The sequence below is a fragment of the Lepisma saccharinum genome, chromosome 26, assembly GCF_977018435.1.
Source record: "Lepisma saccharinum chromosome 26, izLepSacc3.1, whole genome shotgun sequence".
In the NCBI taxonomy this organism is placed as follows: Eukaryota; Metazoa; Arthropoda; class Insecta; order Zygentoma; family Lepismatidae; genus Lepisma; species Lepisma saccharinum.
The window spans coordinates 37507515-37525984 of NC_139254.1; the positions used below are offsets into that span (position 1 = coordinate 37507515).

Here is an 18470-nt window from a genome sequence, read left to right on the forward strand (position 1 = left end):
CCGTTCCTTTCACTCACACGTGCTTCAAGTTCAGGTCAGGAAAAATAAAGCATGATTTGTTACTGGTGGTATGTACAGTAATGAATTGTCTGCTTTATTACTCTGTGTGGTTTCAATTTATGAATCACATCATTATACCAGGAATCAAATATTAGTCTGTTAATTTCTCGGTAATAATCACGTTGGTTTTGCACGGTGGTATAGCCATACGATTTATTGAATGTGTGCTCCGTGTTGGCCCACGTCTCGTCCAAATAATAAACATGTTCATTCTATTGGTGATATTTTTCAATACCGCAGAATCCTTGTGTCTCCGAATAACAACGTCATAGATGCATGGAAATCTCGAACCACAGCGATAACTGGGCAATGAATTATTCTAGTGTCGCAGCAGTCCGGTAGGTCTTGATCAGTGACTGGAGATGCAGAATATGATGAAACTCTGTGAAATAAGTTGAGAGGATAAAACTTTAGAGGCACCCGGCCCATTCGAGCTATCTGCTTGATGCTCCAACACAAACAAGCTTGCCTTTAGTTCGTCCTTCATCACGTTGAGTTATAACTTCAACATTGAAGGATTGTGTTGTAGAATGATCAGTGGCGAAGCCAGACTAAAATCGTATCAAGAGAATGCTGGATTATGTTGACAATTGGGTTTTCAGGCATTCTTTTGCATCCAAGATGCTCCAAAGGTTTATCGAGGTATTTTTTTTTTACAAAAATGAGACCGGATACGGCAGTGTTATCTCAGAACGCCTCTGGGTAGCTTGTCGTGAATCGTTTATAAACAAAGAGGATATACTCCTGTATTACAATAGCACCACCAAATCTAGATGACCATTGTAATTGATGGGAATTTTAGAATAAAGTTATACATTGCATTCTGTGCTTCTTTTAGATTCCATATTGTGCAAAAAACGAGCAACAAAATCACAATATGACATAAACAGTCCATTTGTAATATGTATATTCAGTACTAAATTATAATATTGTAAAATGTTTTATGAACCAATTACTTTCCTATGGAATTTTGTGTTACACTAACTTTAATTGAGCATTACTTAACTACTTCAAAGTTTTAGTTAAAAAAATTGAATATATTGTCATGTTGTAGTTCTATACAACTTTATACAACATAATAAAGTTGATAGTACTCACACGTCGAAATCCTTCCTCCGAACTACAATTGGTGCTCCAGAGGAACGACATTAAATATTTGTCGTCCGTTCCAACTTTCAGATTTTCTTCCCCTGAAATTGGTTAAAAATATGTGAATACAGCAGCCAAGAAAATAAAATTAAGACCAAAACTACTCTATACCCTGTCCCAACAATCTCTGGAGCAAGACCCTGCATAGCGTCAGAGAAGTAAAGGAAAGTCGAGTGGGCAGAGCGAAGCAGTACAAGCTGCTGCGAAAGCTGGCAACTGCAGTTGCTTCGCTCCACACTTCCTTGAAATCCCGCTCCCTATGGCCTGTCCATTGCGTCACTGCTTGCGCATGTATTGTTTCCGTTTGTTTGCTCCAGAGATATCTGAGACAGGGTATACCCTTGTGAGAGAAAATTGTTCCTTCTTAGTATGGAATGTTCTATACCTTGTGGATTAACTTTGACTAATTTACACCTACCAATTGTAAATATATGCCTCGAGAGAAAGGACCTGTTTCGCGTCTTCTTGATCTTCTTTTCCTGGGATTGAACCTATTACAAACCTGCTAATCAGTGCTGCTCCAGTTCAACACGGCAAAGTTATTGTTCAACTACTCGTTCTCTAGAAACGGACTGTAAGTTAGACAATAGATGATACGTGCGACTCTCACCATTATAGTTGCAGAAAGCAGAATTCAGAACAGTAGGTAACATACATAAAGAGGTAATTGAATACAACGAATCCGTTCAATTTTGCTTTCGTGTGTCTTATGCGTAAAACGCAATAATGACACACTATGCTGAGATGTCAAAATAATGCAAGATCAACTTCTTTTCTATAAATCTACTATTGTATAAAATGAGTTTCCATCAAGTGTGGCTATTTTCTTTAAAATTGTATTTTTCGTTCACTCATTATATTATGAAAATAGGTTTTACTGTGCATATATGACATTGAGTTTTTAATTCTGTTTACATCATTAAGTATTGCAGTTGAACATTGTGACTATGAGCTCTATATTTAAATATCAATATATCAATATATCGATAGCCTTTGATTTTGCCAAAAAAGAGGAAAATATCTCTGAATCAAACTTATCGTAAACATTTTATGAGACCTGAAACTTATCAGTCTGTCGCTTATAGTACATAAACGAGTTTTAATTATACAGTATATTAGGGATTAAATTTGTATAACAAAGACTCGATACCATTTAGATTACAATACATTACTATTTAGCAAGTAAAATGCTCGAAGATAATACAAAACAATCTCCTTCATTAAGGTCATAAATTGCATCTGGTACGATTTCTATCTCAGAACGTATCGATTGCTCTTTAACCCTTATTCGGGCAAGCTATTTTTATAACGTGTCCGGCCAACCAGTGTCTGTCGGACACTGCAATGTTTTAAATGAATCTTGCCCTTCTAATGCAAGATTTTTATGTTTTATCGATGTGGAAACAACCGAGTAACATGATATTTAACCTAATCATCATTGTTATGTCCATTATTTTTGTATTCATCATCATCATCATCGTAATTGCAGGTTGTTGTAATTTTTGAAGCATAGTACATGAAACATGTTAAGCCGGAAGGTAGTGTGAGGAAATTGTTTTATTTGCTCATATGTTTTTCATATTTTCTATTTTATCGCTAATAATATTTTTATGTGATGTCTTATCAAATACTTTAAAAAAAGGTAAAGGTAAAAAAGGTAAAGTGTTCCCCTGTGCATAGCACCACGCCATGAAGGCGTATAGGGGGTGTGGGGGTAACGCCCCACACTTTCTTGATCCGGTCGTGAGTGGGGTGATGTGATCAGCATCACGCCCCTGACCGCCTTTACCCCCCAGGGTTTCCCCCAGGTACCCATGTTATTCGACGCTGGGTAGGCGCCGGGGCCGCTTCCACCGTTAGAAAAGTTCCCGGATTTGAACCGGCCGGGGATCGAACCCGGGACCTTGAGCATGGTAGTCAGACGCGTTACCGACTGAGCCACCGCGGCCTCATAAATACTTTATTTTTTATTAATCATTTGTTAATACATATTCAATTAATATTACAACTTTCGTTTGTACACTGTGTCGGACAGACACTGCTTGCCCGTTTACGTAAGTGATATGGAAAATATTTTTTACGCCTGACCTACTTTATCAAACAAAGTCAAATATTGTGAAATGAGAAAAAAGAGAGAAACAAGGAAAGTAAAAATTATCACGTTCGCAAGAAGTATCGTTTGAAGTATGTGATAAAAAATGCAATCACCAGTGTCTGATAGACACTGTTTGCCCGGATAAGGGTTAAAGTGTAGATCGATTTTAAATAGTCTTCCTAGATCTATAAGAGAGAAGTTACTGTTAGTTTTCCAAATGATAGAATTAATTATATATCACTTTCACATTTCAAGGTATGCTTGTTACAACTTGATATATATTAGTCACAAATGAAGCTTCTACAAATAAAGAATACTTTGTCTCTAGTTATGCTTCCAGTTAATAAACAAACTTTCACAGTAGACATTTCAGAGGTAGTAAATATCTTCATTATGATTAGAAATATAATGCATGTATTTACAATGGTTAGAATGTATTACCAAGGCGAGGTTATTTTCTTAAACGAACAATACTTACACGCGCGCACGCTACCCCACACATCCGGTCCCCATGGCGGAGTGGTTAGCTAGCACATTACGCTACGAAGTCAGGGGTCTCGGGTTCGAATCCTGGCCTAGGCATGGACGTTTGTGAGTGTCTATTCATCAATTTCATCATATTATCACTCATCCGCATCTTCGCAAAATAGCCAAAAGTAGCGCAAGAAGCGAAGTAAAATATAGCAAATCAATCAAGCAAGCAAGCATGCACAGATACAAACAAGCAAATAGCAAGATAGATAGATAAAGAGTGAGATTTCACTTACCTTGTATGAGTTCTCTGAAGTTTTCAAGTTCCTCCTGAATTTTTTCATCTTCTAGATAGTCCTCTAATACTTCGGAAGGCGAAGAATCTTGGAAAAAGTTTCTAGAAGTGTCGCCATTGCTCTTTCTCCCGTTTACCTCATTACTCTTCACTGGTTCCATTTTGTTTCTATTAATGAAGAGACTTGAATGAGAATACGATTGGATAAGTTTCACATTCCTTTAACACTTTGTAGGTTCGTAGCTCTATGTTATTCATTAGACAAATATGCAATATTGACAAAAGTATATCATTTTGTCAGAGAAGAAAAGGTTAAGACAATGCGTGTGATCCAATTCGTTAAATGTATCAATACAACGCAAACGTAAGGAAGGCAGAGGGTAAGTTAATGAGCGTGGACAAATAGTGACAGAGAAGTCGAGACATAGAACTGAAAACTTCAGAACGAATGATAGAAAAGAAATATCAGAGCTGAAATTCGTGTTTACGGAAATAATAATTATGGACATGTACAAATAATTTTGAGAAAGGAAAAACATATCTCATGAGAACATGATTTCAAGTCTTAAAACTTGAATAAAGTGTTGAATAAATGGTATCCGTTATATAAGAGAACGAATTACTTAATTGGATTATAGCTTATTGTAATTCAGAGATAATGCTGATATGTTCATATTGATGTTGACCTATTTAACGCCATTTATTTATATTTTTAGGTCAGTTGCGAAGTTAAAAATTTGAAGGATAAGAATGGACATAAAATAATAGCAAAATAGCAGAAGCGTTTGGAATCTTTGATAAATGTGTATCCCATTAATCACCTGAAACTGGAGTAAAACCAGTAAACACTACTATTGGAATTTCCTAAATTTGAAAATATGGCACACTCAATGTAAAATGTATGAAGAGCAGGGACTGCGAACCGAATTTGAACTCGAACTGAAACATGTTCCAGTTCGACTTATAGTTGGCACTCGAACCTGAACTGAAATGTTTCGCTACATTCTGGTGCACCATAACCCTCCGAGTACTTTACGTTTCAGTTCAGTTTCGGAATGAAACCTCATTGTGAACACTTTTGGTTCGCACCCGAACCTGAACTGAAATGTTTCGCTACATTCTGGTGCACCATAACCCTCCGTGTACTTTCAGCTTCAGTTCAGTTCCGAAATGAAACTTCATTGTGAACACTTTTGGTTCGCACCTTAACCTGAACTGAAATGTTTCGCTACATTCTGGTGCAGCATAACCCTCCGTGTACTTTCAGCATCAGTTCAGTTCCGAAATGAAACTTCATTGTGAACACTTTTGGTTCGCACCCGAACCTGAACTGAAATGTTTCGCTACATTCTGGTGCACCATAACCCTCCGTGTACTTTCAGCTTCAGTTCAGTTCCGAAATGAAACCTCGTTGTGAACATTTCCGGTGCGCACCCGAACCTGAACTGAAATGTTTCGCTACATTCTGGTGCACCATAACCCTCCGTGTACTTTCAGCTTCAGTTCAGTTCCGGAATGAAATCTCGTTGTGAACACTTTTGGTTCGCACCCGAACCTGAACTGAAATGTTTCGCTACATTCTGGTGCACCATAACCCTCCGTGTACTTTCAGATTCAGTTCAGTTCCGAAATGAAACCTCGTTGTGAACATTTCCGGTGCGCACACGAACCTGAACTGAAATGTTTCGCTACATTCTGGTGCACCATAACCCTCCGTGTACTTTCAGATTCAGTTCAGTTCCGAAATGAAACTTCATTGTGAACACTTTTGGTTCGCACCCGAACCTGAACTGAAATGTTTCGCTACATTCTGGTGCACCATAACCCTCCGTGTACTTTCAGCTTCAGTTCAGTTCCGAAATGAAACCTCGTTGTGAACATTTCCGGTGCGCACCCGAACCAGAACTGAAATGTTTCGCTACATTCTGGTGCACCATAACCCTCCGTGTACTTTCAGCTTCAGTTCAGTTCCGAAATGAAACTTCATTGTGAACACTTTTGGTTCGCACCCGAACCTGAACTGAAATGTTTCGCTACATTCTGGTGCACCATAACCCTCCGAGTACTTTAAGTTTCAGTTCAGTTCCGGAATGAAATCTCGTTGTGAACACTTTTGGTTCGAACCCGAACCTGAACTGAAATGTTTCGCTACATTCTGGTGCACCATAACCCTCCGTAAACTTTCAGCTTCAGTTCAGTTCCGAAATGAAACTTCATTGTGAACACTTTTGGTTCGCACCTGAACCTGAACTGAAATGTTTCGCTACATTCTGGTGCACCATAACCCTCCGTGTACTTTCAGATTCAGTTCAGTTCCGAAATGAAACCTCGTTGTGAACATTTCCGGTGCACACCCAAACCTGAACGGAAATGTTTAGCTACATTCTGGTGCACCATAACCCTCCATGTACTTTCAGCTTCAGTTCAGTTCCGAAATGAAACCTCGTTGTTAACATTTCCGGTGCACACCCAAACCTGAACTGAAATGTTTCGCTACATTCTGGTGCACCATAACCCTCCGTGTACTTTCAGCTTCAGTTCAGTTCCGAAATGAAACCTCGTTGTGAACATTTCCGGTGCGCACACGAACCTGAACTGAAATGTTTCGCTACATTCTGGTGCACCATAACCCTCCGTGTACTTTCAGCTTCAGTTCAGTTCCGAAATGAAACTTCATTGTGAACACTTTTGGTTTGCACCCGAACCTGAACTGAAATATTTCCCTACATTCTGGTGCACCATAACCCTCCGTATACTTTCAGATTCAGTTCAGTTCCGAAATGAAACTTCATTGTGAACACTTTTGGTTCGCACCCGAACCTGAACGGAAATGTTTCGCTACATTCTGGTGCACCATAACCCTCCGTGTACTTTCAGCTTCAGTTCAGTTCCGAAATGAAACCTCGTTGTGAACATTTCCGGTGCGCACCCGAACCTGAACTGAAATGTTTCTCTACATTCTGGTGGACCATAACCCTCCGTGTACTTTCAGCTTCAGTTCAGTTCCGAAATGAAACTTCATTGTGAACACTTTTGGTTCGCACCCGAACCTGAACTGAAACGTTTCGCTACATTCTGGTGCACCATAACCCTCCGATTACTTTAAGTTTCAGTTCAGTTCCGGAATGAAATCTCGTTGTGAACACTTTTGGTTCGCACCCGAACCTGAACTGAAATGTTTCGCTACATTCTGGTGCACCATAACCCTCCGTGTACTTTCAGCTTCAGTTCAGTTCCGAAATGAAACCTCGTTGTGAACATTTCCGGTGCGCACCCGAACCTGAACTGAAATGTTTCGCTACATTCTGGTGCACCATAACCCTCCGTGTACTTTCAGCTTCAGTTCAGTTCCGAAATGAAACTTCATTGTGAACACTTTTGGTTCGCACCCGAACCTGAACTGAAACGTTTCGCTACATTCTGGTGCACCATAACCCTCCGTGTACTTTCAGCTTCAGTTCAGTTCCGAAGTGAAACTTCATTGTGAACACTTTTGGTTCGCACCCGAACCTGAACTGAAATGTTTCGCTACATTCTGGTGCACCATAACCCTCCGTGTACTTTCAGCTTCAGTTCAGTTCCGAAATGAAACCTCGTTGTGAACATTTCCGGTGCGCACCCGAACCTGAACTGAAAAGTTTCTCTACATTCTGGTGCACCATAACCCTCCGTGTACTTTCAGTTTAAGTTTTGTTTCGGAATAAAACTTCGTAGTGAACAATTTGGTATTTTGGGGGCTGCCAGATCCGAATATTTGGAAATAGATAAGATCCGAAATGCCATTAAGGCAGTGTTTCTCAATTTTTTTGCCTGAGAGTCCCCCTTGACATAATTGAATATTTCTGTGTACCCCCTGAATTCTCAATATTTTATATACCTAAAAATTGTATGAAATAAGTGTGAAAAATGACACCAAACACGAACTCATTGCTTCCAATACGCTATATAATAATATGGATACGTAGTTATTACTTCTGAGTGGCAATATGTTTGTAATTTGTATAGCTTGGTCGTGTTTGGTGTCATTTTTCATATATTATAGCCCAGATTTAAATTATAACAAAATAAATGTAATATTGTTACAACATAAAAAAATAACATTGTTGATTCAAATAGTCAGTAGGTGACTCACTAGTCACTACGTCCGTCCGGTCCAGTTTCTATTGCGTCACCACCTGTAGGAAGGGAACAGGAAGTATGTATTTTCCAACAGTGCCTTACATCACATTGCATTCCCGTTCCCAACCAATCACGTGGCCTCCTACCCGACTGCCATTCCATCAAACTGTTTAAATCCAGATACTATAAATAACCCTGTTCATATAAGATATTATTCAAATCCACATTGGAATCGTGTTTTTCACCACAGCTGAAGCGCAATTCAAGAAACAATTCTCATATTGGCATTGTCCAAGAGTGGTGGTCATTGGTTCTGCGGTCACGAAAGAAGTTTGATCGACACACTGTCGGCTTAAACCACAATACATTTTCTTTCAATGGGGAACTGGGGAAGGCAAGTGCAAGGCGCATTTTTCCCACTTTTCATTGTGGTTACTCTTGGGAGGGCGCATTTTTCCCACTTTTATTACGAGAGCGCACTTTTCCCGGGCGCATTTTTCCCGACACCGGTGGTTTTGGCTGCACCAGCCACCCAGGTAAGCGTGGAGCGGTTGTTCTCAAGTGTGAAGTTTGTAATGTCAGATTTGAGGTACAACCTTTCCTCTCCAAAACTTGATGATCTCGTGGTCTTGCGGACGAATGCTTTATTCCAAAAGCGTTCTGATCAGCACTTGCCAGCCTTAAACCAAGATGAAAATTCTTTCAGTTCCTCTATTAGCTTCAGTAATGTTTACGAGTTCGTCCAGGAGGAAAGTGAATAGTCGTTGTCTTTCATGCTCACATGCTTGCTGTCGTTTTTCATAATTCTCGTTTGGAAAGACATTTAAAAGATTAACATTGCAAAATTTATGTAAGACCTAATTTCCTTTTTTATTCAAAATTTAAATAATAGCTGTTAAAGTGCAAATACTATGTTACATACGAGTAGGAGGATTATGACATGTATTATTTACAATCAACCAAAGTTTGTGAAGCATATTTTTAAGTGCTTTTTCTTTATACCATGGTTATTTGTAGGTGTGAAAATATCCATCGAGGATAGATATTTATTGCGTTTTTCATAAATTAACAGTTCATACACTATTTTATTTTAATTTTCTATTTTCAGGAATTCAGAAAACCAAACAAAATTATGTAATTACATACAAAAGAGTAAATGCCATTTTCCATGAATTGGAAAATTTGCTGCCATAGGAAAATCTAATGTGTATTAATCTTATTGATTTAGTTTTGCGGGAAAATGAACACACTAATGAAGCTAGCCACAGCTTACATAGAATTGTATCTGTTTTATTAACTACAATTTGGTTGCTGTACTGTGATGACATACGCTACTTTCATAAATGTATTTGTTTCACTACAATTTGGTTACTGTACTGTGATGTCATACTCTACTTTCAGAAATGTATGTTTGATTAACTACAATTTGGTTATTGTAATGAAGATACGTAACTTTTTTCGCAGTTAATTTTCATCCTATTGTTTGATGCCATTTTGAACTTAATCAACTGAGGTAAAAGTGACTAACTTGTTTTTAGCAATTTCTGCATTTTTTTTCACGAACCCCATTCACCATTTTTTGACCATCAAATACAGTTAAACATCTTCGGCACAACTTGTATATTGTATTAGATTTGTCTAGTTGTTTTCTGACTAAAGCCTCAAGACTGTGTATTAGAGTGTAATGGTATGTGCCATCCCCTTCAATTAAAAGCAAAACAATCGGAATAGCAAAATCATCCTTAAGTGTACTAATTGTGAGAGGTTCTATCAAGCAATTCCCAGCACCAGTAGAACAAATAAATACATTAATAGATAATGGTTTACCATTGATATCTCTGGCCTTTTTTCAAATTTATCAATATTCTGAACAGACATTGGATATTCTAAGCCCTCCATAGCATCATCAAAATCATGTTCATGTTGTTTATAATAACTTATTCTCTCAGGATTATTTAAAACTGGAAACAAAGCAGCTAAAATACACCACAGGAAGCATTTCTGATCATTATTTTCTAGGTTAACCACAGCTTCTTTGTTTTTAATATTGGCAGGTAATGGCAGATATGTAGAACCTTGTAATGGGCTAAATTTAGAAATATTAATATAAAACTTGTCTGGAGATCCACATAGGCTCCATCCTGATTCAGAGTGTTTAATAATCAATTGCTCTATCAACCTGCTTAGTATTTTGTCTAAATTTGTATTTGAATATATAGCTACAGTTTCTGTTATGTGAGGCTGTGTAAATTTTGTGCCATTTGGTTCCTTATATTGTGTAAATAATTTGAAAGACAGTTTATAAGAGCCATTTTGTATATTTAGAATAGCTTGCACATCAGGATTTATATTGTTCAAAAAATTCTTAATATCACATCTTGACTTTGTTATAAAACGGTAATCCTTTAGTTGGTTATTAAAACTGCTTTGAATAGGTGCATTGCAGAGCTGCTTTGCTGGTTTATGATTAACAGGTGTTTCAAGTTTTTTTTTTTTAGCCCAGATGAAGATGTAGATGGTTGTGATAAAGTAGAAGACTGTACATAACAAGTATTTTTATGTTTATATATGAAATATTCCAGACTATATTTTCTATGGCATTTTGAGTATATTTTTGTGGGTGTTCTATATTTTTCTGGATCACAATTCTTTTGGTGCCTAGCCCAATTAGAGCTAGATATATTTTTATTGCATTGATTACAATATTTTTGATTTGGCATTTTTGTTATTAGTTATAAGATTTCTTGGGGTTCAAATTAAAACTTTAAACTTAATATAAAATATTAATTGTGTTTAATAATATGCTTTATATTTATAATATGTTAATATTTTTTATTATAAGTTTATTATATAATATTTCTTGGGGTTTAAATTAAAACTCTATAGTTAATATAAAATATTAATTGGGTTCAGCAGTGTACTTTATATATTTATTGTATATATTTAATGTATTAATATTATTAGTTTTTGAAGTTGGTTTATTATATCAGATTTCTTGGGATTCAAATCAAAATTTTATACTTAATAAAACTATGACAAATTGTAAAACTAATAACCTACATGCACGAAGGTAGAATAAGTATTGATCTACAGAAGCACTGACCTACAGAATCACTGACCTACTCAATCACGTCGTGATGTGCGTAGAAAGGCAATGACCTAATGCGTATCGATCTTGTATAACAAGCTGGGACAGACTTCAACAGCTGCAAGCCAGACTCTAAATATGAATAGATTACAACAAATACAAGCTGGATGTCAGACTTCTTTATACAAAATATAAGATTTTTGTTCAGTATACCAGAAATATTTTTAATATGAATAATAAGAAATTCGGTATATAAAACCAAACAGAGCTATAATATGAGGAGCACTGGAACAACACCTCTATACTCTTCAACTATTCTCACAATATTAACTGATCTGTAATGCGAAAACTCTTTAAATATCCTAAACGCGAACCGAGTGGAAAAAATCTGAAACAGTGAGCCAATCAGAAGACACCCATTACATCATAACCAACCAACCACATGCCTAATAATTTGTTGCATAATATTGAATAATAATTTGTTGCACAACATGATGCAATAGAAGTATACCAGAAGTAGACCAGAAATAAACTTATATGTGTATGTATGTGTATGTATAAGATTACACTTTACAGAGTATTATATTAAAAGCAAAAAGCTTATATAAGCTTTTTGGCTTAGTTTTAAGTGTGGCCAATACACTATCAAAAAAAGCATATTTTTAACAAACTTATAGACAACAATCTGGCAAATGCAACTTTTATAAGTAAAGCCACATCAATCTGAGGGGGCTCGTACTTTCTCGGGAGTTTTTTTACAAAAATCGTAGGTTATATACAGTAGCAATAAGATTTTATGGACATTTTGCCCTAGTTTTAAGTATTTCTATTCAGTGAAAATACCTCGTACTTTCTCGCCCCAGTAATAGTATCAATTACACTACTGATAGATATATTCAGGTTTCATTCCAGTTTCAGTTCAAGAACTGAAAGTGAACCGAAATGTTTTATTCCGGGCCGAATTGAAACTATAACCTCAGATCATTCCAGTTACGGTTCGGACATATATATTCCGGTTTCATTCCAGTTTCAGTTCGAGAACTGAAAGTGAACCGAAATGTTTTATTCCGGGCCGAATTGAAACTATAACCTCAGATCATTCCAGTTACGGTTCGGACATATATACTCCGGTTTCATTCCAGTTTCAGTTCGAGAACTGAAAGTGAACCGCAATGTTTCCTTCCGAGCCGAACTGAAACTGAAACTGAATGTAGGTTTCAACTGCAGTACCTGATGAAGAGGAACCCCTTAGTATAGAGAAACCCAACATAGACATTTTTTTCGGATAAGAATGCGAATAAAGGGGAACTCTACCTTTGACGTCCAACGTCCACTAATGGAGGCTGTTTCAATCCTTGCGGCAGGTAAAATGTTGACACGCTACAAATATCCGAACTGAGAAGAAATCTACAGAGTGCAAGGTTGTTTGAAACTTCTGGGAGCTGTTCTCGTCTCTAACGTGTAAAGCTATAATTATCAAGGGTTAGAGATTCAATATCGTAAAGGTGAGTGATACATTTTCCTTAATATATTTTCCATCAGTAATACGAGACTGTCTTCTGCTCCATGGATAAATTTCGTCTTTTAGTTCTATTTTAGTTTAAAGCGGGAAATCAAGACTGGGTCCACTGGACCCGTACAAACTTTTGATTGATAATCATACCAAAACTATGAATTACCGAATATTGTCATTTCGGAACATTATTCTGTTGTGCTTCTTTGTAATATATTTCATAAAAGTATTTGTTCATTTTTATGTATTTTGGTACCTATGGGAAAATATAGCTCTGAGTCCCAACTGGGTCCATGGACCCGTGTACATATTTCGTGTATTATACCATGAGCTATAGTTCACTATATGCTTTATTGACTAACGTGCGCTGCGCACCTGTAGATATTTCACTAGAGTTAGAGTTTGACTACTCTAGTACTTATACAGTGATTTGTATAGTTTTCATTTATGTCTACATGTTATAGTATAGTGCTTTCTACGTTGATAAAGTCCTGATTTTGTGCCAATATATCCGCTATTCCTCAAAGATTGCACGATCAACCCGATGTGGAGACTCTAAAACACAGAAACAGACTCATGTAATGCTTTATTACAACAGAACTAAGTCAAGCGTTGATACTTTTGACCAAAAGACCCGTGATTACAGCACAAAGCGAATGATAAGATGTCCTATGGAAGTTTATACAACATGTTTGATGTGAGATTACTCAATGTCTATATTGTCTGGTTGTCATTGCGAAAGGCAGACATGAATTACAAATGCAACGCCCGAACTCCATTACTTTCTTTGTCTTGGAAAACAACTGGCCAACACTGAAGAAGGAAACGCACGAGAAAGATACAAGCCAAGTTAGGAGGAACCATCTGGAAAGAAAGCTCGATACGGGATCTGCCTTCAAAGAAACACAACAAGACAAGAACCACCTGCAGCAAACCTAAAAGTTATGTTTGTACTGAGCACAGAAAGGTCGTGTGTGAAACATGTTTGGCTGAAAACTAAAACGTGAAAACTAGACAGAGAGAATGAATTAATATTCCGCGCAGGTAGACGAGAAAGGAATTTGGGGAGTGTGCGTTCAAGGCGAAAGGGTTGTGGGCGGGATGTTGTTGTGACGGGACAAATACACAACAAGTCATTTTGGGGAAAATAAATTGGTTAGAGATACGATCCGCTTCGATTTCAGGTGGAAATAGAAAATGTATCACGGGGTGATTGTGTCCTTTGAAAAAATACAAGAGATTGTAAAATGCTAATTTTAAAAGTCTCCCCTAAGCGGAAAAGTCCGTCTGTGTGTGGAGCGATACGGGCAGTTAAATAGTAATCGCCAAGGCAGGTACAGAATTTGGACGAAAAAAGGATTTTAAGTTAAAAGGACATGAGGTGAAGGTGATATAATTCAAGGCGGGTGGACGTAAGGAATTTATCTAATGGAAAAAAGAGGCTGTGGGTTTTAAATTTGGACGTCTAGAGTTAACAAGGCAGCGTGAATTTAAAGAGATTGTTAGTTTCCAGTATGGAAAAAAGGGGGTGGCTGGAAAAAGCTTTTTAATTTTTCGGCCCGATTTTTTGGGGTATTTAAACTTGGGAATCCGAATTTGACCGCACATTTTTGTTATTTTTTCTATTGAGTTTGTTCTGTGTTTGTCTGCTGAGTTTTCTGGTTTGTCAAGATGATGATGCATATTGTAAGTCTTGCATTTTTTATCTAATTACAAGTGTTATACGAGAATGGAATTTGACTAGTGTTTTATCCGAAATACAAACTAACTTGTCAAGTTCTATCTCGGTTGTGTTTTTTTGTTTAGCGGCAAAGTGTTTAGCGTGGCGAGACGGAATAAAAATGAATTCTAGTAACAGTCGCGATTAATGTATTTGAGATTTGTGCAAAATCCCTAACAAGGATCGAACCTACGACCGTTTGCACCAACAATTTTAGCTTTTTTTACTCTACATATAACTATAAACCTTTTATTTTTTAAAATAAATAAAACGCACAAGTATACTACATACAAGTTTATTGTTCTAAAATTAATCTACTACAAAATAAATACAGAGTCAAATTAATTTTACAAAAGGTTATACATAGCGTTAACACAACGCTTTACAGTTTTTTATAAGTCATTTTGTACACATGTTGTAATACATAGCGTTCACACAACGCTTTATATTTTCTCAAGCAAAATTGTACATAGATAGTAAACAGCTTTAACACTACGCTGCTATATTTATACATTATAACTACTCAAAGTACAATGCTTTTAAGTTGTTACTTTGTGGAACAAATAGCTTCCCAGAACTCGTTCTCCAAAAAAAATCATATGAGTGAAACCGGTGCGAATCCAACGCACATATACATTCGGGTATATATATATATATCCCTGCCTACAAAAGTGAAACTTTTTTGTTGGCTTTTTATTATATTTAAACACACAGTGACGTACGGTATTACCGTACAATTCTCTTCTGCGTAATGTCTGTACTGGCGCCCCAGAAAAGTACACATTATTATTATTACAGGTGATAAATTCATTTATATACATTACACCTTTTTGTTCTGTTTTTGATTTGTTTGGAGCCCACAAATCATTGCATGTATATGCAATATGATGATTATAGTAGAAAAATGTACTATGCAGTAATTTAGTATACAGTTTCATAACTAGTTCGATATCTACACTGTCCATTTTTTGCATCGAACGCCTTTCTGTCACGTATAAATATTCTTTTATGAGCCTGCTGGAAGTAGCAGCCGATAACACCCTTGCAAGTTTTGATCAACTGTTACATTTTCTCTTTTTCTATGCACTCAAGATTTAGACATTTGTGAAGTTCTTCTTTTGGTTCGCCAAGTTCACATTCAGAACATGTAGGCTTGGGATAATTTTCTACTATTGCTTGTGCAATAGAGAAAATAAGACACTGGTCTTCGATGCAGTATTCACTGCAGGCACATTGTAAATTAATTAAAGGCACTTGAGAATTTTGTCCATACAATTCTGTCATTTCTTTTTAAGTTTGTTCCAAACAATGACAGAAAATAGGTTAGGGGTAACTCACGGCACATATAATGTAAAAACATAATACAATAAATTCCACACATGGATGAGTTGGGTTTTGAACCACCGTTTCACTGATGCACCATGAAATACAGTTCTTTTTTATAAATTTTAGTACATTTGCACTAGGAGGCTGACCAAAACTATCAAAGTACATGGTCTCCTTATCACTGTTTATAAACAAACTTGTCCAGTGTTTCCCTGGTCCAGATTCATTGTCGGTGTTAATAACAATTGCACATTTTTTGGCAATGTGTTATTAGCAAAAACAAATAAATAAATAAATAAATAAAAATAAAAGACAGACATTTGTCTGATTGAACAGTTTTTTCAATTTCAATGTTATTCATTGTTCACTATCCGAAAATGCACTATTTTTGGAAGAGCAACCTTGCTCGGATAAGTAATACACACTTGAAACGTCGTTGTAAAACGAAGCTAAGGATGAATATCCACTGTCTGATGTTGAGGTGTTCTGGTTAGGTGCAGTCCTTGTGGCTTCTCCTATAATATGCTGTTGAAGCATGAAGCTACGGAGATAAGATGCGTATAAATGTGCGTCTCTAAGAGCACATTTGATTGTCCTTAATCTGTGATAATTGCGACAGCAATTTTGTGCAGGGAAGGCTAACAGTGACGCTTTAGGGCATCCTAGGTCCTCGAGGTTAACCACAGTGCGGTGAAGTACTTTAATCAAAAACTTGCATTTATCAGCTCCAAAAGAATAAATAACTGATGCGTTTCCGGTGTACTGGGAAAGTACAGAAAACAATTTTGAATAGCAAAGTTCACCGATAGGCCATTCGAGGGAATGCTTGTTTTGTGTTTGCCACATATTTTCGTTTTTTGCTCCAATATCTAAAGTATCCCATTCGTAAGGTGGTAGAAATATCCATGATTGCATACTATCTGAGTCTGCATCGACTATAGCTAGTTCTTTAGGAATAAAATAGCCAGAATTGTCTCGGAATCCTTGAAAATCAACGACAGCCCTCATATTGTGATCCGTACTGCTTCCTGGCTGGTACTCAACTGATTATTATTTTGTATTATCTGGGAAAATACCTCTGTGTTTGTCTATTTGGAGCAGAGAGTCGAACTCTCCATAAATAATGCACGTGACCGCCGTAGGCAACGGCGCAGAGAATGACAGTTATCGCGTAATATGTCCCAAGTAGAGTCAATTTCCATTGTGGGTGAAAGAATAAAGGGATACAAAGCGAATCCATTATCAAAATCTTCTCGGGAGAGACTATTTCCTGTATCCTGGTAATGTATTCCCGTTCCAGAGAATAAATTGTAATATGCTTGGATAATATTTTTGTCTGTAAAGCTGGGGCAGAGAGGTTGGTTTGGAATGGTTCTAGTTCCAACTTGGAGTTGAATTTTATTCAATCCGAAATGTTGGAAATTAAAGTTGTTTTTATGTATTTGACCATTGAAAGCTGAATTTTCAACAAAACCTAATATTACACGTTTAGGAACAGTACCTAAAAATATATTATTTAGATTATAAGAAGTAATATTTTGAGGGATAGTTATTGATTTTACTTCCACGCGTGTAATTGGGTATTTAGCTGAAGTAGTTTCAAGAGCATTTGCATGAGCAAGACCTATATCTGGAGATACAGTAACTCTTTTTACATAAAGAGAAATGTCCTGTATTTCTACACGATAAGAAGAATTCTCGGCCGCCATCAATGAAAATGCATCGTTTGATCTATGTAATTTAATTCTCATGGACACATTGTTCAAGAGAAGACGAGGTTGGCACATAAAATCAGAAAACAGTCGCCCGTACATGTCGAATGACCGACTTTACGCAGCAAGACTCATTCGTTTTTCAATTCCTTTATTTTCAGTTAGATTTTCTAATTTCGCAGGCGTATCGCGATACCAGAGAGCAGCAGTGAGAAGAGATTTTTTAGCCTCATTAGAATAGTTGAGTAATGTTTCAATGTATGCCCTGTAAGCGTAACACCCTGCAGAGGACGAAATCAATTTGTCATTTAACGAAACGTCGACCTGACTGAATGCTGTATGTAGAAAATTGTTTCCGGGGGCAACCAGGTTATCGGCAGCTAAGGCCGTACCATCTGGTTTAGTTATTTTACATTTTAGGTACAGATAAATGTGTGCTGGATCAATGTATTCCCCACTGTCTCCAGTAATGGCAAACTCGACTGGACTTTTACTAGTTAAAGATGAAATGGGACGATACTCCACTAAACAAGAATTTTCAATGCTAGTTTGAGTTAATGGCAGAGAAAACAAATCCAATTTTGTATTTGTGCATTCCGATGAGTTACAGTTTACTAACGACATGGTAGTTAATTAGCGTGTGTACCCTTCGCCTCTTTTTGCGTGACTGGCAGGTAATAAATGGAGGTTCGAATTTTATAGTTTTAGCCTTTCTTTTTTGTCTGCCTTTACCTGAAAGAATCTGAGAAATTTTTCTCTCGCCTTTTTCACGAAGAGCTTCTCCCGCCTGATTTACACGATCTCTGAAAGATTGTTTGAGAGGCCTGTTTTGTAGAACATCCCCAACAAATTCCATTCCCGATTGTAATGCTTGATGGCCAATTGCTTTAGCACCCTGTTTTAATAAAGGGGCCGCAAAACG

The 18470-nt window shown here is 36.9% G+C and overlaps 1 protein-coding gene across 1 annotated transcript in view; it reads right to left on the reverse strand.

The window, feature by feature from the left end:
* Positions 1-18470, reverse strand: part of LOC145979536 (clavesin-1-like) — a 130745-nt gene that overhangs the window by 92020 nt on the left and 20255 nt on the right. The window contains exons 2-3 of the mRNA XM_083112500.1: positions 4072-4238; positions 1159-1250 (exon numbers count right to left, since the gene is read on the reverse strand). Coding sequence (XP_082968626.1) covers positions 1159-1250; positions 4072-4231 — 252 coding nt within the window. The 5' untranslated portion in view covers positions 4232-4238. The remainder of the gene's footprint in view (positions 1-1158; positions 1251-4071; positions 4239-18470) is intronic.